Source organism: Rana temporaria, chromosome 12 (assembly GCF_905171775.1).
Source record: "Rana temporaria chromosome 12, aRanTem1.1, whole genome shotgun sequence".
Lineage (NCBI taxonomy): Eukaryota > Metazoa > Chordata > Amphibia > Anura > Ranidae > Rana > Rana temporaria.
In genome coordinates, this window is record NC_053500.1 from 10,930,159 (window position 1) to 10,952,749 (window position 22,591).

Here is a 22,591-nt window from a genome sequence, read left to right on the forward strand (position 1 = left end):
TTTGAACGGATGCTTTCTGTACTAACCATTGGTTTGGACCGATCGGTCAGCGGTCTATCGGTTTGGTTTTGAAGCATGTTTTAAAATTTTGGACCGAAGGACAACAGACCGATGGGCTATACACACGGTCAGTTTGGACCGATGAAACTGAACCTCGGTCCATTCTCATCGGTTTTGTCCGACCGTGTGTACGCGGCCTAAGTGTAGCAATAAGTTGTTAAATGTTGTACCTTCATTAAATGTAACCCTATTGCTACACTTAGATTCTCCTCTCTTCTCTTTTATACTCAGTTGGGACATGACGCTACTCTTATATCAAGACATCGCTTGTATATCAAGGCAACATTTATTAAAACATTTTGCTTGTCTTGCAAAACGCTTTCAAACCAAGTTACTCTCAAACCAAGGTTTTACTGCATTTAGTTATTATCTGTTAGTCCTCCGCCACAAGGGGGAGCTCAGTGTGGTCTGGTGTGGGTTTCACTCCCCGGTTTCTTCCTTTTGGCAGGTGTTTTTCGTTTTTGGCCATTTATATAAAAAAAATATATATTATTTTATTTATTTTTTTAAATGCAAACGCGGCAAAATGCGGCATGTAAAACTGGGGTTACTATCTGTCAAGATTAATCATTTAGGAGCAGTTGCAAAATGTCCCGTGTACATGGAGCCTAACATAACCTAAACTATGAAAGAAGCCTGACCACAAGAGCTTACAATCTAAAGAAAAAGTTTATGAAAAAACAATTCTCCATTGTACTTCATTCGTATTTTGGTTTATCCTCAGCCCGTTTGACAGCAACAAAGTCCTATCCACACCAGGAATAAGCAACAAGTTATCATCAAGCGCCCGGAGAGTGTCCGTGTACCACTGGACTCCGCCCAACACGCCCAGCTTCCGCGACAAGTTCTACCTTGTGAGTATTCTCAGCGGTTACACTCATGGAGGCGGTGGAATGCCACGCACTTGTGTGCCAAAATTATTCAATGGCTGTTGAGCTCTGTCATTTTTTGAACACTATCTATTAAAGTGGAGCTAAACCTTCTTATTGTTTTCAGCCAAGGAAGCTGCCATCTTGGCCTTTTGATCTTCAGCTGCCCATGGTGCTGCACATGTTATCAGTTATGACATCAGCCATTGGATGGTTTGACAGTTTTGTTGACAACACAACCAATATGACAGTTACATTCCCGGCACGTTCCGGGTATGGTCCTAAACGTTAGTACATGTTAAAGGGAAGACACCGTAACTAAACCACTTAACGACCGCCCACTGTATATATACGTTGGCACTTTAAAGATGGATATCTCGGTAATGGCAGCAGCTGCTGACACAACTGAGCTATCCATTTTTTCAGCGGGCGGTCCAGTTTACGATAAGATCACCCTTCCTGGGTATGTATACAAGTGAGGGCAAGATGGCCCCCCAGGGCGGAAGCAACATTAAAACGTCACCGCCCATAGCTCTTAAAGGGCAATTTTTTTTTTTTGTATTTTTTCTGAATTTTTTTTTTATTCCTATTGCATTTAAAGCGGAGGTTCGTTCAAAAAAAAAATAATTAAAAGTCAGCAGCTACTAACACTGTAGCTGCTGATATTTAATAAGGACACTTACCCGTCCTAGTCGCCAGCGATGTCGGCCCCCGCCAAGGCTGATCCTCGATTCTGGCAGCTCCAAGCGCCGCCATCCACAGTAAGGCTTCACTGCCCGTTTCCTACTGCGCATGCGCGATCAGCGCGGCACTTTGTGAATGGGCCGGCTGCTTTCTGGGATACACACAGTTCCCAGAATGCAGCGCGCCCCATTCGCGAGAAGAAACAGAGGAAGAGAATCTATCGCGGAAGATGAAGAGGCAGATTCGTCACTTCCGCATAGCAACAGCTATTTAGGGTAAGTAAAAAAAAATTTTTTTTTTTTATATATTTTTGGTGGAAAAAAAAATTTCAGGGTGGAACTCCGCTTTAAGTCCAAATATGAGATGTGAGGTCTTTTTGACCCCAGATCTCATATTTAAGAGGACCTGTTATGCTTTTTTCTATTACCGTTTTTTTTTACATTCCTTGTAATAGAAATAAAAGTGACCCAAATTTTATATATATATATATATATATAAACTGTTTTAAAATAATGTGAAATAAATAAGAAAAAAAAAATGTTTAAAGCTCCCCGTCATGCCAAGCTCACGTGCAGAAACGAACGTATACGTGAGCAGTGCCCGCATATGAAAACTGTGTTCAAACCACACATGTGAGGTATCGCCGCGATCGTTAGAGCGAGAACAATAATTCTAGCCCTAGACCTCCTCTGTAACTCAAAACATGCAACCTGTAGAAAGTTTGACCCCATTCCACGAGCGGGCGCAATTCTGAAACGTGACACGTGTGGTATAATTTTCCTTGACGTAACATTATCTTTCACAATATATAAAAAAAAATTGGGCTAACTTTACTGTTGTCTTATTTTTTTTCCCCCAAAAAAGTCCGCTTGTAAGACCGCTGCGAAATGACCGCCATTTTATTTTCTAGGGTGTTAGAATTTTTCTTTAGAATGTTTGGGGGTTCTAAGTAATTTTCTAGCAAAAAAAAAATTGTTTTTAACTTGTAAACACCGAGTCTGAAAAACAGGCTCAGTCCTTAGGTGGTTAAATATTATTTTTACACGTTTCTTAGATGTCATGCTCATTGGGTTTTTGTCTTTCCTCCAGCAAAGTGACCTGGACAGCACATACCCGTCCCTGGATAAGGATATCCAGACCCCATACATACTGAGCTATCTGGCCAGCAGTGGCCTACACATGAGCCGCAGAAGTGTGGAGACCACCACAGAAATGAACAGCGTGGAGAGCCTACGGAACCTGGAGGAGAACGAGGATGAGGCCGCCACACATCCCAGTCCACCATCCTCCTGCGGGGACACCCTGCCTTATTCTTCCACCCCAGAACTGAGAAACGAGTCCCACCTCGACAGAGGCGACCAACCACAGAGCCACGAGACTCTGGACATTCTAAAAGAGACACCCAACCACTACACACACCAGACCGTAAAAGCCACAAAGCTGGAGTATGACAAAGACACCACAACGGAGGAGTCCATAGGGGAGAGCCTAACCAACATTATCGTTCTAGAAGAGAATCCAGGGGATGAAGAACAGACGTCTGGAGGTGCAGAAAGTGACAAAAGGGATTCGTTAGCAAGTCAGATGGAGGACGTCCTAGATTTGATCAGATCAGAAGATGTCACAAGGGAAAAGTTGAAGGACATGGAGCAGTCTGTTCTGAGCTTCAGTGAGAGAGTCAGGGTAAGGGGAACTCAGGGGTGCCTATAGTCTGTAAAATGTGCCTTAAATAAATGAAGGGTGACATAAAAAATGTTGATTCAGGATGTATTCTGATTATATGCTAATTCAGTTCCCAAGTGTTTCTCCCATTAAAGCTCTCCAACTCTGGGCTCTTACAGCTGACCAGTAGTTGTAGGGTGACTGTTTGCTCTATTCTGGCAGGACACAGATCTTGTGATTTTCTTTCCTGCAACCTTGAGTGTTCCCCTCGTGTTCTGCCGAAGGGGGGGGGGGGGGGGGCTTTGTCACGCATCCGGAGAACACAATGATTATTGCTAGCGGCTATAACCGTTGGCAGTAATCGCATGCTAGAAATTCAACACAGTGGTTGTACTGAAGTCAATCGATGGATCGATTTGGGTACAATCAGCCTGCCCATAGATAATTCAAATCCCGGCTGATTCAGGAGGGACGGGTCAAAATTCAATCTTGATAAGGCAGCACCGATGAGTTGGCACTGACGGGCATTGATGATGGGCACTGATAGGCGGTACTGATGGGCACTGGTAGGTGGCGCTGATGGGTGGCACTGATATGCATGCCTGATGGGCATTGATAGGCGGCACTGATGAGCACTGATAGGCAGCACTGATACAGGGCACTGGTGTGTGGCACTGATAGATGCACTGATAGGCACTGGCAGGCATTGGGGATGGACACTGATTGGCAGCTGCCTGGGCACTAATTGGCATTTCCCTGGTGGTCTAGGGTGGCATACCTGGTGGTCCAGTGTGATGCCCATTCCTGGTGGTCCTGGCGGCACAGACCCTCCTCCCCCTGTCAGGAGAGCAGCTGATCGGCTCTCCCCTACTCGCGTCTGTCAGACGTAAGGAAAAGCCGATCAATGGCTCTTCCTGTTTACATCGTGATCAGCCGTGATTGGACATGGCTGATCACATGGTCCGTTGGAGGCTCTTTACTGAGATCGGTGCAGCGGTGTGTCAGACTGACACGCCGCACCACCAATCACATTGATGCGCACCCCCCACGTGCATGCGGTGGCTGTTATCCTGCTGGACGTCATATGACGCCCAGTCAGGATAACGGAACCACTGCTCGGCCGTCATTCTGCTACCCGTGTTTCCCCGAAAATATGACCGGGTCTTATATTAATTTTGGCTACAAAAATCACACTGGGGCTTATTTTCAGGGGATGTCCTATTTATTTACGGTATGTACAATAATCTACATTTATTTAAATACAGTCATGTTATCATGACGATCTTAGAGTGGTTGTAACCCCAAAAAGAAAAAAATATATCCTGATCCTTTAAAGCATGATAGCCAGCACAGTTACCCGCTGTAGCTCTTCTTCTCCACTCTGAGCACTGCAGAGGAAGGGACCGCTGACCTTGGAGAGATCTCCAGCCGGTCACGTGAGCGCCCAGCGGCACTGTAAGTAAGGTATTTTCCAAAACAAAGTTACAAAAAGGAGACACACTGCACATTATATAATCTTTTTACAAAACGGATTACATGTTTTTACGATGACTTTAACTAGGGTTTATTTTCGGGGTAGGGCTTATATTGCAGCCATCCCCAAAAATAACGCTAGGTCTTATTTTCGGGGTAGGGCTTATTTTTGGGAAAACAGGGTATAGGCCGGACAGGAAGTGGTTAAAGCGCCGGTCATGGATAGTAAAATTTACATAATTTATGCCCATTGTGTTCAGTTATAAAGTGTGACATGTTTGGCATCTATTTTATATGTTACAAAACAATTGGGTTATGTATTGTGTTTTTGTGCATTAAAATTCCAGAATGTATTCTTTTCCACAAAAAAATTGCATTTGAAAAAACTGCTGTGCAAATAACATATGACATAAAAAATTGCAACACCCACCAATTTATTCTCTAGGGCCTCTACTTTAAAAATTAATATATAATGTTTGGGGGTTCTAAGTAATTTTCTAGCAAAAAATACTGATTGTTACACGTGAACAAAAAGTGCCAGAAAAGGCCCCGGACTGGAAGCGGCCATATTGACCGCTTTAGCAGGCCTTAAGGCTGCATTCACATTGTAACGCCGCGTATGCGGCGTATTTTGCCGCGATTTGTTTAACTTTTTTTTTCACAAATTATTTCCAGGGCTGTCTATGGCCGAACGCCAATGCCGCCTGAAAAAAAGGGTCCGGGACTTGTTTTCAGGCGGCAGGCGTACAGCGTTTCGGCGTTCGGCGTGAGTTGTGAACCATCTCATAGACAGCAATAGAAATTCGCCCCTCCAGAGTATCGAGCGTCGCGCTTCAGGCGTTTTGTCGCCTAGGTGTGAATGCAGCCTAAGTGCTGCTTGAAGAATCTGAGCTAGTGACTGCTGATTCCAGCGTCGGTGATGGAGACTTCCTTCAGTGTTTATGTTTAAGCAATATTGAACGGGATTGTTTATGTGAGGTTGCATTCCATCACGCACAATGCATGTTTACATTTCATTAAAAACAAATCAAACGCCCACGCTGCCATCTGAGGGGGGGGGGGGGGTGTGATGGGCGAATCAGTGATAAGGCCTCGGTGATGGCTCAGTCTTCCTGCTGGGACCTGTCATCTTCTCAAGACATAAAATGTCATTCTTATTCCATCAAGCTCAGCATGCGGCTTGTGCGTACGCTGTAGGTGGAGATCGGTGGGCTGCAAAACCCTTTTATTTTGTATCCTTCCCATGGGCTTCTGTAGTATGACCTCTGCATGTCTGTCATTACCATGACAAGAGGAATCTCACTTCTGGATCCTGAATTTCTTTTGAATAGTTAGGGGAAATCTGTCCGACCTTCCCATTTTGAATTATTTTGGCCCCGCTTACCTGATGGTAGTATCTGCACATTTCAGATACTCGTCCATCCAGTGGATCCAGCGTTGCCCTGCTGAGGTCCTCTCATCCCCAGTCCCACACCACCATGTTGTCATTGAGAGGCCCGCCGGCACTTCCGGGTTCAGTGGATGGGCCTCTCAATGACCCCCTGATAGGCCCCCCCCCCCCCCCCCCACCTCCTGTTCTTGAATGAAAGCCTCCTGGGGTATGTGACATACACGTAACGAAACGTCCCACTCTCGGATTGAGTGCTTTCATCATATACCGCTTCCTAGAGTCTGAATATAGATACAGTGGAACCTCGGATTACGAGCATAACCGGTTCCAGGAGAATGCTCGTAATCCAAAGTACTCGCATATCAAAAGGGAGTTTTGCCCATTGAAGTCAATGGAAACGAAAATAATTTCCGAGGACGAGAGGGCCTCCTTGATAGGCGGACACTAAACACAGGACGAGAGGGCCTCCGTGATAGGCGGACACTAAACACAGGACGAGAGGGCCTCCGTGATAGGCGGACACTAAACACAGTGTCTCCTGGGAAGCTGAGTGTTCCGCCTATCACGGAACAGAAGACGTAGGAGGAGCGGCTTTTGAAAAAACGTACGGCCTCGATTCTACATGTCTTAGGATAAGGTAAGGATGTTAGGTTACCGGCGTATAAGACGACTTTAAAGAAGATTTTAAGGGGTTAGAAAGTCGTCTTATACGCCGGAAAATACAGTAACTCTGCAGGGTGCCCAAACTTTTGCAGACGGCATTTTTTTGTTTTCTGTAATTTTGAAAGTGTAAATGATGGAAATAAAATCTAACTTTTTTTGACATATTACAAGAATGTCTATTCTGTAATTTGATGCCTTTTGGAGATTTTTCCATCTTTCCTTGGCTTCGTTATGCACATTAATACAAATTTTTACCTGGGGTGCCCAAACTTTCGATCCCCACTGTATAATGTTTGGGGGGCAGTGGCGACCCGTCCATAGGGGGCGCAGGGGCGCCGCCCTCCCAAAGCTACTCATCAAAAAAAAAAAAAATTCATTTTGGGAAGCATTACGTCATCGAAATCATGTGATTGGGCAAACAAATCTATCAACTGGCTTTTATACTGCCCATGGAGCGCAAAGCTCCGCGCTCTCACTACCACTCTGTGCTGGATGTGTCCTGTTGGTGGTAAGTGATTGGCTGGTCCATAGGACTTAGGGCAGTGCTTTTATCGGACCAGCCAATCACTTCCGGTTTTCTGAGTGACTCATCCTGGCTGGTCTGAATATCAGAGGATTCGGCCGGTGATCGGGACATCTCACTGAAGATGCTAGCAGGTAATTTTAAGCAGAGAACTCTTGTGTTGTGCTCTCAGAACTTGCAGCAGTTTCCTGTGTACTTTGTGTAGTGGATCTGGGAGGTAGAAGGAGGGGGGAGTGCAGTGAAGAGCTGAGAAGCTTTTAGCACATTTCCTGGGGACAGTACATCTGGATGGGGCTGCTAGTGTTATATGTGTGGCAGATAGGGGGAGGGGCAGCCTGGGACGCAGTGGATAATGTTATGGTAGTTGTTCAGGCTGTCCTCTCCTCTCATCCAGCTGAATTTCCTCCCAGTCTGAGAGCAGAGATTAGAGGTTCTCCTTGGCAGGGGGATCAGATCAAACTGGATGGCATGGTGACATTGTGCTGGGAAGACAGGAGGAGGGGAAGACAAGCTTCCTTCACTGTACACTGATCTGTGCTGGATCAGAACACCGACAGGCAGATCTACATTCTCCTGATCATTAAATATCTCCTTCATCGCTCCATCCCATCCATTCATCCACCCATCCCATTCCACCCACCCATCCATCCATCCATTCCACCCACCCATCCATCCATCCATTCCACCCACCCCACCCCATTCATCCACCCATCCCATCCATTCCACCCCATTAATCCATCCCATCCATTCCACCCACCCCACCCCATTCATCCACCCATTCCACCCTATTCATCCACCCACCCCATTCATCCACTCATCCCATCCATTCCACCCCATTCATCTACCCATCCCATCCATTCCACCCCATTCATCCACCCATCCCATCCATCCCACCCACCCCACCTCATTCATCCATCCATTGCATCCATTCCACCCATCCCATTCATCCACCCATCCCATTCCATCCACCCCATCCATTCCACCCACCCCACCCCATTCATCCACCCATCCCATCCATTCCAGCCCATTCATCCACCCATCCCATCCATTCCACCCCATTCATCCACCCATCCCATTCCATCCACCCCATCCATTCCACCCACCCCACCCCATTCATCCACCCATCCCATCCATTCCACCCTATTCATCCACCCACCCCATTCATCCACCCATCCCATCCATTCCACCCCATTCATCCACCCATCCCATTCCATCCACCCCATCCATTCCACCCACCCCACCCCATCCATTCCACCCCATTCATCCATCCCATCCATTCCACCCACCCCACCCCATTCATCCACCCATCCCATCCATTCCACCCACCCCATTCATCCACTCATCCCATCCATTCCACCCCATTCATCCACTCATCCCATCCATTCCACCCCATTCATCCACCCACCCCACCCATCCACCCCATCCATACCATCCATTCCACGCACCCCACCCCATTCATCCACCCACCCATCCATTTCACCCACCCCACCCCATTCATCCATCGCATCCATTCCACCCACCCCATTCATCCACCCATCCTATTCATCCACCCATCCCATGCCATTCCATCCACCCCATTTATCAACCCATCCCATCCATTCCACCCACCCCACCCCATTCATCCACCCATCCCACCCCATTCATCCACCCATCCCATCCATTCCACCCACCCCATCCCATTCATCCACCCACCCCATTCATCCACCCATCCCATCCATTCCACCCCATTCATCCACCCCACCCCATTCATTCCACCCACCCACCCCATTCATCCACCCATCCCATCCATTCCAAACCATTCATCCACCCACCCCACCCCATTCATCCACCCATCCCATCCATTCCACCCTCCCCACCCCATTCATCCATCCTTTGCATCCATCCCATCCATTCCACCCACCCCACCCCATTCATCCACCCATCCCATCCATTCCACCCTATTCATCCACCCTCCCCACCCCATTCATCCATCCATCCCATCCATTCCACCCACCCCATTCATCCACCCATCCCATCCATTCCACCCCATTCATCCACCCATCCCATCCATCCCACCCACCCCACCCCATTAATCCATCCATCGCATCCATCCCATTCATCCACCCATCCCATCCATTACACCCATTCATCCACCCATTCCACCCACCCCACCCCATTCATCCACCCACCCCACCCCATTCATCCACCCCACCCCATTCATCCACCCATTCCACCCCATTCATCCACCCATCCCATTCCACCCACCCCATTCATCCACCAACCCCATTCATCCACCCATTCCACCCACCCCATCCCATCCATCCCATCCATTACACCCACCCCACCCCATTCATCCACCCACCCATCCTATTCCACCCATTCATCCACCCACCCCCAATACTTAAGCGAGAAAATAAAACCCTACGTCACCAAGCGCGTGCTCCGGTCAACCAACCAAAACCTTCTCCAAATTCCTAAATCCCGCTACAAATCGAAGGGAGAACGTAGATTTTCGGTCCAAGGACCACGGCTCTGGAATGCTCGACCCACTACCATCCGCTTGGAGGAAAACCATCAGGCCTTTAGGAAAAAACTAAAGACCCACCTCTTCTGAAGGACCGGTACGTCTCTGGATGTAAGCGCCTTGAGGCGATTAAGTTCGCATTTGTTGTGCTATACAAGTTATAGTTACCCCCCCCACCCCATTCATCCATCCATTAAACCCACCCCACCCCATTCATCCATCCATCCATCCCATCCATTCCGCCCACCCCACCCCATTCATCCACCCATCCCATCCATCCACCCATCCATCTCATCATCCACCCACCCATTCTCCCACCCATCTATCCACTCCCCTACCTGTCCATCCATCCCTTCACACCCCTTCCTGCTGGTTGTGTATATCGTGGCCATCCCTCCTCTTTCCTATATGAAAGCAGTTTATTTCTTGGTATTGTCCTAAAGCTGACCATACTCTGTCCAATCCCCTTTTTCATCAGACCATATACAATACAGTCTGTGCAATTTCCTATAGATCTGCCAACTACTATGTAGTGAAAGAGCCTGCCTTGGGGGGGGAGAGCAAGTGAAGGGGGCCAGTTCTGTTTTGCGCCCCCCCTAAAATTTTGACCACCAGCCGCCACTGTTGGGGGGGGTTCTAAGTAATTTTCTAGCAAAAATTACTGATTGTTACAAAAAGTGCCAGAAAAGGCCCAGACTGGAAGTCATTGGTTAAATCCACAAGTGCTTTTTTTTTATTACTATTATTACTTTATATTGGCTTTTGACATTTACAAATGCAGCAATCCTGAAATTGGATGAAAGGTTTAGCTCTGGGAAATCTTTTTTGATTTTATTAACAACTCTATAGATCAGACCAAAATGAGGGACAAATGAGGAGGAAAGAGGCATAGGGGGGCAGTCCCTCAAAATCAGTTTGTGCGTCATTCGCCTAAGGCGAGTGACGTAGATGGGGTGGCAGAGCGGACTTTAAATAAAAAATAAAATAAGAAAAAGAAGTAAACAAAAGAAAAAAAAAAAACAATGCCCTATTCCTGAAATGCCCTATTCTACTGCTGAGAAGAGGGATGGGGTGGCAGAGACAAACCTCTACCCAGCTGCTAAGACAAGGTAGGGGGTGGAGAAAAGGGGGTGCCGCAGCTGCCGGCAAGGTGCGAGGGCCACGTGGAATGACCAGGAGGGTCGGATATGGCCTTGTGTTTGACACCTGTGAAGTAGATCTTCTTTTTCGGTGTGTTTCACAATTGACTTTGAGCAAAGGATGACTTGAAACAATGTATGATGGCTCATCAGAGCAGTTTTTTGCAAAATGACACTAAAGGGAGATTTACTAAAATTGTAGCGTACAAAATCTGGTGCAGCTCTGCATAGAAACCAATCCGCTTCCAGGTTTTATTATAAAAGCTTAATTGAACAATCTGAAGTTTGAAGCTGATTGGCTGCCATGCACAGCTGCACCAGATTCTGAGTGCTCCAATTTTAGTAAATGAACCCATAAGATTTGAAGGATCTTCACAATAGTGAAATAATTTAAAGCAAAACCTGAAGAAAATATTTACCGTATTTATCTTGCTATAACGCGCCCCGGCGTATAGCGCGCACCCCCGAACTTGAAGGAAAATTCCTGAAAAAAAAAATACTTCGTTTGGATGCCCCTCGTCAGTGTCTTGCCCGTCGTCCATCGCGTCCTGCCCGTCGTCCATCGCGTCCATCGGTGGCCTCATCCGGTCCAGCGTCCTTCTGCGGCCATCGTGGTGTCCTCCCCGCTCGATCCCCGCTTCCCGTGATGTGTTTGAACCACTGAGCCGGCATATACCGAGCGCAGTACACTCAGGTAAAGTCGGGCAGGCTCGGCTCCTCTCGCGTACAGGACGCACAGGATGTGACCGCGAGAGGAGCCGAGCCTGCCCCACTATACCTGAGTGTACTGCGCTCGGTCTATGCCGGCGCAGTGGTTCAAACACAGCGCGAGAAGCGGGTATTGGCGTATATCGTGCACCCACGATTTTGCCCTGATTTTCAGGGCAAAAAAGTGCGCGGTATACGCCGATAAATACGGTAGTTTTTGACAAAGAAGGGGGTGGTTGGGGCCTTTGTCAGGTTTTCATTAGCATGTGTGGCACTGTGGGAAACTTTTATAAAGGGGACACATTTTTTTTAGTAAAATTAGGAATGTTTGGAATTCCTTGCAATGTTTTTATTGCTGTCTGTGCCTGCCTTTCCAAATGACAACCGCTTCCCTTTATTTTATATACGGGTGTTGTAGAGACAGGAAGTGAGGAATAATCTCCCCAAGGGGGCGATGGACAGAAATAACTTTGCAACAATTTACAGAGACATTGGGGTTGATTTATTAAAGGCAAATAGACTGTGCACTTTGCAAGTGCGGTTGCTCCATCGCTTCTCTGCATTCTGGCTAAGATCAAGTGTAGTATCTGTTTTTATCAGTTACCAAGTGGTGGCGCTGTGCTACTGTTATTGACCTACGGCGGTAGGTTAGGGTGGTGTCGGTGGCAATGCAAATCCACTTGGTGTAATGGTAACCTGGACGGTTAGTATCGGGGAGATTCCAGACCGGACCGCTCGATGAACTGAGGGCCGTTAGTAGGTCTCCTTTAGAGAAAGCCAGAAAGGTTACCCCCTGATCAGGATGGAGAGGCACTGGGTCTGGTCGAAGGCCGTGTCCTCGAAAGAAGCCTTGTGGTGTATGTGCCGCTTGAGTGGCAGAACAGGGGTGCCGTAATTACTCACTGTGAGTTGGGGCACTTTGAGTTTTACTGGCACCTTGGCCACTGCACCATCACACTGCCTCTTGGGCCGGTCCTTTTGGCCAGGACCAGAGGAATTTTCATTCCTGGCGTTAGGGTCGGCCATTGCACCATAACAATGGCACCATTGCACTTTCTCCACTTCCCTTTTGCCCACTGTATGTTTGTTTGTTGTGTCTGTCACTTTATGTTTGTTGTATTTGTCACTTTGTTGTGTATGTCACTTTATGTTTGTTGTGTCTGTCACTTTATGTTTGTTTGTTGTGTATGTCACTTTATGTTTGTTTGTTGTGTCTATCACTTTATGTTTGTTTGTTGTATTTGTCACTTTTTGTTTGTTGTGTCTGTCACTTTATGTTTGTTTGTTGTATTTGTCACTTTACATTTGTTTGTTGTGTCTGTCACTTTGTTTGTTTTGTCTGTCACTTTATGTTTGTTTGTTGTGTCTGTCACTTTGTCTGTTTGTTGTGTCTGTCACTTTGTTTGTTTGTTGTGTCTGTCACTTTACGTTTGTTTGTTGTGTCTGTCACTTTATGTTTGTTTTTGTCTGTCACTTTATGTTTGTTTGTTGTGTCTGTCACTTTGTTTGTTTGTTGTGTCTGTCACTTTATGTTTGTTTGTTGTGTCTGTCACTTTGTTTGTTTGTTGTGTCTGTCACTTTACGTTTGTTTGTTGTGTCTCTCACTTTATGTTTGTTTGTTGTGTCTCTCACTTTTTTTTTTTTTTTGGTTGTTGGTGTACACGTTTTATTTCATATTTGATCAGTAGGGTGTAGGCCCTCGGGCCTGCCCTGAACATCTTGGGAGGGGGTGTACATGGCCTTCTGGCTTGGTTTGCTCTCTCTCATTGGGCCCCCCTTTGGGGGAGCCCCACCTAGAACTTTGGGTGGTCTGTTTCGGCAGACCTCCCAGAGAAGAGGGTTCGTCTGGTTTTGGCCAGTTTTACCCCAGTCCCCATCTGGAGCCTAACGCCCCAGGGGATCAGGGCTAGCGTCCTTTCTCTTCAAAGGCGGGGACTTTTGTGTTTCTCTTTTTTGGTAAATGAGCAGAAGCTCTGCTGACTTCCACCATTCAATAATGTGCAAGCAAAAATTATGTTTTTTTTATTTCCCTTGCACATGAATACCCCCCGGGTATTCTTTGTAAAGTAAAGTTTTACCTAATTTGCTAAGCTCTGGACTTTAGTAAATCAACCCCATTGTGTCAATCAACATCCATTTGTCAGATCTTCTGTGTGTGGCCAGCCTTAGGGTAGTTGAATGATGATTGGTGTGCCTTCATCTCCTCGGATTTTACATTCGTATTTCCGCTTTCCTGCAGACGAGTCGCCCTGCGCACCAGTCGCGTAGCTCCATGGACAGTTTGACGGTGGAGACGGCACTAGAGAGTTTTGACTTCCTCAACGTGGATTTCAGCGCGGACGACGTGTCGGTATTTGGCAGCGTTCAAACTCACAGCAAGAGGTAAAATACACATTTGTGTCTGTGTAGAGGCTCCAAAATATTTGCAGCATTTCCTGTGCGTGGAGCTGGGAACCCAAACTGGAGGATTAAATAATATAGATTAGATGACTGATAGCCATGGAAACTTTCCCATAGTATGGTACAACGCCGTAAGGTCTGCGTGCGACTTTCTGATGGCATGCTGACCAACGAGCAGCATGACCGATGACCCTCACAGACTATGGGATCTGTGTATAAATGTTCTCACACAGGAATTCACACAACTTTCCAAAATATTCCAAATTCATGTTATCAGATGCTGGAGTTGCCCTCCGTACAGTAGGTGATAATGCAGCATATCTGAGCATCGTCACTGTAGGCAGGATGAGGGTTCCACAGTTATGCTTCGGCGTCTGCCTTGTCCGGGTTTCCTCTGCCTTTGCTAATGTGTTGTTTTGTGTGTGTTTCAGTAACGGGACCATCAACAAGTCCGCTGTTCGGTCCTTTCCTTCTAGCACTGAAGTGGAACATGCTGGAGAGAGCACGGGGCATGAGGACCTGGACAACCTCCTGTCCATCCACCTGGAGATCTGTAAAGCACTGCTGAAGGTAGGTGGCCTCTCCCCTGAGCAGTTTTGGATGTTGGGGTGGAAGGTTGTTTAAGTGACACCGCTATGTTTTAGGCCCCGTACACACGACCGGATCTATCCGCCGGGATTGATCTGCGGATCAGTTCCAGCAGATAGATCCGGTCGTGTGTACGGCCTAGCGGACATTTCCCAGCGGATAAAAATCCAGCCGACGGATTCCCAGCGGATAAAAATTTCTTAGCATGCTAAGAAATCTATCCGCTGGAATCCAGTCCAGCGGACTGATCCGGTCGTCTGTACAGACTCACCGGATCAGTCCGTCCGCTCCCATCCCTCGCATGCGTCGTAATGATTCGACGCATGCGTGGAAGTATTTACCTTCCAGGGCCGTGCACGTCGCCGCGTCATCGTCGCGGCCACGTCACCGCGGATGTATTCCGCGAGGATTTCAATCTGATGGTGTGTACAGCCATCAGATCCAAATCCGCCAGAGGATTTATCCGCTGGAAACGGTCCGGCGGACCGTTTCCAGCGGATATCCTCTCGTCTGTACGAGGCCTTAGAGAGGGCAGAGCTATTAGTTAATTTATAACAAATAAGTTATGTGTTAAATTCTAAGATATAAAGACATGCTCCATGCAAAATTGACTATCTGGCTCTGCAGTCTTCATTGTTTCATCCAGACCAGGTGTCTCCAAACTAATACAGCCCCCACTATATTCTGATTTGGACCAGTGCACAAAGCAAGGTCCATAAAGACATGGATGAGCGAGTTTACGGTGGAGGAACTTGACTGTCCTGACCTCAACCTGATAGAACACATTCGTGATGAATTAGAGCAGAGCCTACAAGCCAGGCCTTTTTGTCCAACATCAGTGCCTGATCTCACAAATGCTCTTCTGGGAGAATGGTCAAACATTCCCATAGACACACTCCTAAACCTTGTGGACGGCCTTCCCAGAAGAGTTGAAGATGTTATAGCTGCAAAGGGTGGGCCAACTCAATATTGAACCCTACGGACTAAGACTGGGATGCCATTAAACTGTGACATTTTAGATTTTTAGCGCTTGTGACAGGCGAAATTTGGAGGGTGAATCTAAATCGAGCCAGGGGTTCTAACCCTCTCACATCCTATTCTTGATGGTTTATTGCAGAAACTAATGTCCCGAAACACAGCAAGGCTCATTCAGACCCATCTTGTGGAAGAACTGTCTTGGCAGAGAGAAGTCCTGCAGGATTTGTCTATCATCTATTTCCAGAAGGCGGAGGAGAAAGTGTCTATTGAAGATAGTAAGTATGACTCTCCCTTCCTTTTTACACACTCGTGTATTTCCTAAAGATTCTGTCCAGGCAAAAGTGTATCTAAACCCCAAAACAAAAATGTTTTGATACAAAGGGGTCAACTCACTAAGAGTTAAATAACAGCTAATATTATGTCCTAAAATGGTGCATACGGTAACAATTGTGCAGGTGTTCAATTCACTAAGAATTTGAAAATAAATACCAAATGCGGTATTTGTTCGGATTAGCGGTAATTACCGTATTAATTAATGCAGTAATTTACTGCATTGAGCTGGTTGCTAGGGAGCCCCCCCCACCCCAAAGCACCTTGTCCCCATGTTGATGGGGACAAGGGCCTCATCCCCACAACCATGGCCAGTGGTTGTGGGGGTCTACGGGCAGGGGGCCAATCAGAATCTGGAAGCCCCCTTTAAGAAGGGGGCACGCAGATCTCACCCCCTCATGTGAATGAGTAGCAGGTACATCATACCCCTACCCATTCACCAAAAAAGTCACAAGGAAATAAAAACACACATTTTTTGACAATTCTTTTATAAAAAAAAAATTGTGTCCCACGACGTAGATCCATCATCAATCACGCCGCCTGCCACACCTGAAAATGAAAAAAGACACTCCCACCATTGGTGAAGGCTGACTGCCTGCAGTCTGACATTTCAGTCTGACAAGCGCTTTCTCCCCCCTTTCCCGACCTGCCGGGCTGCATGCCCAGGGAAGGGTCTGGTTTGGATTTGGGGGGGGGCCCACTCCGCTTTTTTTTTTTTTGGCGTTCCCCTCAAAATCCTTATCAGGCCTGTTATGGACTGGGGGTGAGACGCTGTTTGTTTTTCATACTTTTTGATTGTCTGCTTTTTTTTTCAGTCAGCTGTGGGGCAGGAAGCCCGCTGACAGCTGATGAGTCATCAGCTGTTAAGGACGTGGCCGCTAGCTTCCCAGCCCACTGCTCAGCAACCAGCTATTTATCAAACATTCTGGGGGTCCCCTGACACCCAGGCTGTTTTTTGACAAATACCGCATGTGATACCAGCAAAACCCTTGGGTTTAGGTACACGGTTTAGGAGATATATGCAAAAAGGAATGCACCATTGTCTACGGCGCATGCGCGCTGTAGACACTGGCACAGGCGCACTGACCGTGCAGGGCTTGTGAGCTGTAGATGCCGGGAATAGTGCTGGTGAAGTCATCACCGCTGCGGCCAAACACAGCGCTGGAGCGGCGATAACCTGGAAGAAAGCTCAGAGGGGACATAGCGGTGGTGGATGGGACCGAGAAGGACTTTGTGGGATTCATTCTCAGGTAAGTGGCACATAATGAGCTAGTATGCTGTGCATACTATCTCATTATGCCTTTCTCTTGCAGGGGCTTTTAAAAAAAAAAAAATTGTGAGGGTTTACTTCCTATAAGATAAAAAGCCTTCTGAGTGCAGCAGCCCCCCTACTACTTACCTGAGCCCCCTCCTAGATCCAGCGATGTTGTAGGAATGTCTCGGCTGCCCAGGACTCCCCTCCTCATTGGCTGAGACAGCAGCGTGGCGCCATTGGCTCAATCAAAGTCAGTCAGCCAATGAGAACAGAAAGGGGATGGGGTCGGGCCATGGCTCCATGTCTGAATGTGACTCGGCTCGGGTGCCCTCATAGCAAGTTGCTTTCTGTGGGGGCACTCAACAGGAGGGAGGGGCCAGGAGAGCCGAAGAGGGACCTGAGAAGAGGAGGACCACAGGACCACAGCACAGGGCAGGTAAGTATAACATGTTTGTTATTTTTATAGAAAAAAAGCGAGACTTTACAATCACTTTAAGAGCTTTTTATGCAGTATTTACTGGCATATTTTATTTATTTTGGTAAATACCGCATAATATTTTTAATGATCGCATGTGGTAAAACGTTAGTGAATTGACCTCTTTAAAGATTATATTCCCTGAGTGAGTTTTTGGTTTCTTTGCTGTCTCTCTGCAGTCTTCCCCAAGACCAAGAAGATCCGACATTTCCTGAAGCTGTGGGAGAGCTGTACGCAGCCGGAGTGCCTCTGGTTCTGCTCGGCGGAGACCTTCCTCAACCGACTCAAGAAAATGTTTGTGAACAAAATCAAAGGGAAGCACCCGGGACAGCTGGAGGCAGGTGAGGTGCTGGCCGACGTCACTGAGTCCTCATGCGCACGGGGCGTTAGAAAAAACGAAGTGTAAAGACAGTACCGACGCCGGGGGAAAAAAACGCACTTTAGTGGCTTTCTGCATTGGCGTTAATGTGCAATTAGCAGCATTTCTCTGCCTCTTCGGCCTTATGCACACAGGGCATTTTTACAGACGCTTTTACCAGCGTCAGACATGGTGTGTTTTTTTTTTGCAGCTTAAAAACGCCTCTCCATGTTATTGTCCATGCACACACAGGCTTTTAGGAGCTGTAAGTGCCATAGGCATTTTCAAGCTGCAAAAAAAAAAAGGAGTGTGAAGGGGAGGTAAAAAAAAAATGCTGCAGAAAGGGGGGTAAAGCCAATCATTTGCTTTGACTTTGGATATGCAAAGCTTGTTTGTTGTGAGGGTTGGAAATACCTGAGCCACATAATTAGGAGGAAACAGGACTCTTTTTGATGCTGTTAAGCACACTTGGAAGCTGGTAGGCAGTCAGTCTCATTGGGGTTGATTTACTTAAACTGGAGAGTCCAAAATCTGGTGCAGCTTTTCATAAAAACCAATCAGCGTCCAGGTTTTATTGCTAAAGCTTAATTGAACAAGCTGAAGTTAGAAGCCGATTGGTTTCTATGCAGAGCTGAACCAGTTTTGCACTCTGCGGGCCAGATCCAGAGAGAGAGTGCGCCGGCGTATCTACTGATACACCGGCGTACTTTCAAATTACCCGCGTTGTATCTTTAGTTTGAATCCTCAAACCAAGATACGACGGCATCTGGGTTTGATCCGACAGGCGTACGGCTTTGTACGCCTTTGGATCGCAGATGCAATACTTTGGCGTCCGCTGGGTGGAGTTTGCGTCGTTTTCCGCGTCGGGTATGCAAATTATCTATTTCCGACGATCCACGAACGTACGCGCGGCCGTCGCATTCTCTTACGTCGTCTCTAGTCGGCTATTTCCGGCGTATAGTTAAAGCTGCTATTTTGCGACGTATAGATAGACTTGCCATGTTAAAGTATGGCCGTCGTTCCCGCGTCGAAATTTTGCGTAAGTCGTCCTTGAATAGGGATGGACGTAAGTCAAGTCTAAGTTAAAAAAATGACGTAGTTGTGACGTCATTTCGCGCAAAGCACGACGCGAAATTTCAAAACGGAGCATGCACAGTTCATTTAAATGAATCACGCCCCCTAATCTGCGATTTGAATTCCGCCGCCAGAAATACACTACGCCGCCGTAACTTACGGCGCAAAATCTTCCTGGATTCGACTTAAAGCCAGGTAAGATACGGCGGCGTAGCGTATCTCTGATACGCTGCGCCTATCCAATTCTGGCCCTCCATTTTTAGTAAACCAACCCCATTGTGACAGGGACTGGACTGGCAGACTCCAGGTGCCCTCTGAATCATGCAGACATTTCATTAAAAAGAATGACTGAACAGAGAAAAGCAGCCTATCTGGAGGTTGGAGGTCCATAAAACCTCATAAAAATCCCCAACACACTCTGTCAGATTCCATCGATGGCAACAACAGAGCAAATGGAATTTGAGCAGCCAGACCTGAGTATGGCGGGAGCATGCGGAGGCCGTGTAATAGGAAGTGAAATGTTTCCGTATATCGGAGGCTTGGAATAATGGAGTCTGCAGGCGCTGGGGAGGCGGAAATGTGGCTTGTAGCGTCCGTTCCTCTCCCGGCAGATCACGTTACACGTCCCGCTCTTCCTGTGTTAGGCAGACGACTCGGATGCAGAAATGGGCTGTTATAGAACTAGCTTGACTGAAATGGGAGCCGTGCCCACGCTGGGGAAGGAGGCAGCGATCTGTCGGAATCATTATCCACTTACATCTCTTCCTCCTGTGTTTGTGCGATCAGATTTCTCGGTGCCCCGCTCATGGTAAAACCATTACGCAGCTCCGCAGTCTCTGATCCCGGCACGCTCCGCACCGAGCCGTGTGTGCTGATATTTTCCAGGCTGTAAACAAATCTTCCATGTACCAGATTCAGCGCAGACCACTGATCTGTATCAGATTAACCCTTTGCAATCAACCCAAACCATCCATTTATAGCTGGTGACATGGATCACCTGACAAACCAGTGTTCTCTAAAAGTCCTGAAGGACTTGTCCATAACTTTAATAAATGAAATTCAAAATCTTCGAGCAAAGTGCGGTGACGTACGACGGCACTATAAAGGGGAAGTTCCATTCGAATGGCGCCACCCTTTGGGCTGATTATGCAAATTTCCCTTCTTATAACTTGCTTCTGAGCATGCACGTTTTTTTCCCTGTCGTTAAAGCCTACACACGACCGTTTTTCACGACGAGAAAAACGACGACGTGAAAAGTGACGAGAAAAATTTTTAAAAAATGTGTGTACGCGGCATTACAGTGCTTTGAAAAAGTATTCATACCCCTTGAAATTTTCCACATTTCGTCATGTTACAACCAAAAACGTAAAATGTATTTTATTATGATGTTATGTGATAGACCAACACAAAGTGGCACATACTAGTGAAGTGGAAGGAAATGATAAATGCTTTTCAACATTTTTTACAAATAAATATGTGAAAAGTGTGGGGTACATTTTGTATTCAACCCCCTTTATTTGTATATCCCTAACTAAAATCTAGTGGAACCAATTGCCTTCAGAAGTCACCTATTTGGTAAATGGAGTTCCCCTGTGTGTAATTTAATCTCACAGAGCTCTGTTCAATCCATCATCCGAAATTGGAAAGAGTATGGCACAACTGAAACCTACCAAGTCATGGCCGTCCACCTAAACTGACCGGGCCGGGCAAGGAGAACATTTATCAGAGAAGCAGCCAAAAGGCCCATGGTAACTCTGGAGGAGCTGCAGAGATCCACAGTGGGAGAATCTGTCCACAGGACAACTATTAGTCGTGCTCTCCACAAATCTGGTCTTCATGGAAGAATGGCAAGAAGAAAGACATTGTTGAAAGAAAGCCATAAGAAGACATGTTTGCAGTTTGCAAGAAGCCATGTGGGGGACACAGCAAACATGTGGAAAAGGGTGCTCTGCTCAGATGAGACCAACATTTTACTGGCCTAAAAGCAAAACTCTATGTGTGGTGGAAACACTAACACTGCACATCACCCTGAACACACCATCCCCACTGTGAAACATGGTGGTGGCAGCATTATGTTGTGGGGATGCTTCTCTTCAGCAGGGACAGGGAAGCTGGTCAGAGTTGATGGGAAGATGGGTGGAGCCAAATACAGGGCAATCTTAGAAGAAAACCTGTTAGAGTCTGCAAAAGACTTGATACTGGGGGGGGAGGTTCACCTTCCAGCATGACAACGACCCTAAACATACAGCCAGAGCTACAATGTAGTGGTTTAGATCAAAGCATATTCATGTGTTAGAATGGCCCAGTCAAAGTCCAGACATAAATCCAATTGAGAATCTGTGGCAAGACTTGAAAATTGCTGATCACAGACGCTCTCCATCCAATCTGACAGAGCTTGAGATATTTTACAAAGGAGGATGGACAGAAACGTCCCTCTCTAGATGGGCAAAGCTGGTAGAGACATCCCCAAATAGAATTGCAGAGAAAGGCGGTTCTACAATGTATTGACTCCCGGGGGCGCTATTCAAATGCACGCCACACTTTTCACATATTTATCTGTAAAAAATTTGAAACAATTTATCATTTTCCTTCCACTTCACAATTATGTGCCACTTTGTGTTGGTCTATCACATAAAATCCCAATAAAATACAATGTATGTTTTTGGGTTGTAACATGACAAAATGTGGAACATTTCAAGGGGTATGAATACTTTTTTAAGGCACTGCACTTCTAGACACAGGCACAGGGCTGTCTTAATGAGAGGGCACACCTGGGCACTGCCCAGGGGCCCCAGCTGCATGTGGGGCCCCTGCACTCTCCCCAAAGCATAGATATCTAGGGTGTAGAGGGGTCAGAGTGCTGGGGGGCATCATCCTAGCAGCTTTGTCACGTTATGTATGTAGTATTTGCTGTACAGAATGATTGTTCATGTAGTTAATGCGGATCTCCACCCAAAGGGGAAGCTCTGCTTGTCTGCCTCTTACCTACTTGATGTCTGTTTACCTGCACTGTCTCCATTGTAGGGGCCCCAGAGCATTACTTTGCCCAGGGGCCCATGATGATATTAAGACGGCCCTGCACAGGCAAACTCCATGCACATGACAGGTCCTCTTTACCTGTAGCGTAGCCTCTCGCCCTGCCTCTGTCTATTATGAGAAGAGACTATAAGTGACACGTCTGTTTTCGCTGCAGTTTTTCGGAGGACACTGGAGCAGATGTTCAGTTTTGGAGGGATCCTGACAACAGATGAGGTTTCAGAGAACGTTGTCTCCATCTTTCTCTTCTATGGGTACCTTCGGCGATACCATGTCGTGGATCTGGAGAAACACTTTGCCGCACTCACCAGGGAAGGTAAACAATCATCTTATTGTAAATTGTAGAAGACGGCTGGGGCGGCATGCTTCCAGCTCATAAAACCAGGAGGGGATCGAGTACAATTTCTAGAAGGGCCCTTACAC

General features: G+C 46.9%; 1 protein-coding gene and 1 pseudogene across 1 annotated transcript in view; both read left to right on the forward strand.

Annotated features, from left to right (window-relative positions):
- Window positions 1-22,591, forward strand: part of RIPOR3 (RIPOR family member 3) — a 148,433-nt gene that overhangs the window by 114,273 nt on the left and 11,569 nt on the right. Inside the window, exons 12-18 of the mRNA XM_040331312.1 lie at window positions 785-914; window positions 2,703-3,296; window positions 13,914-14,056; window positions 14,506-14,644; window positions 15,780-15,915; window positions 17,880-18,041; window positions 22,326-22,484. Of these exons, the coding sequence (XP_040187246.1) occupies window positions 785-914; window positions 2,703-3,296; window positions 13,914-14,056; window positions 14,506-14,644; window positions 15,780-15,915; window positions 17,880-18,041; window positions 22,326-22,484 (1,463 nt within the window). The remainder of the gene's footprint in view (window positions 1-784; window positions 915-2,702; window positions 3,297-13,913; window positions 14,057-14,505; window positions 14,645-15,779; window positions 15,916-17,879; window positions 18,042-22,325; window positions 22,485-22,591) is intronic.
- Window positions 12,223-12,355, forward strand: LOC120919671 (annotated as a pseudogene).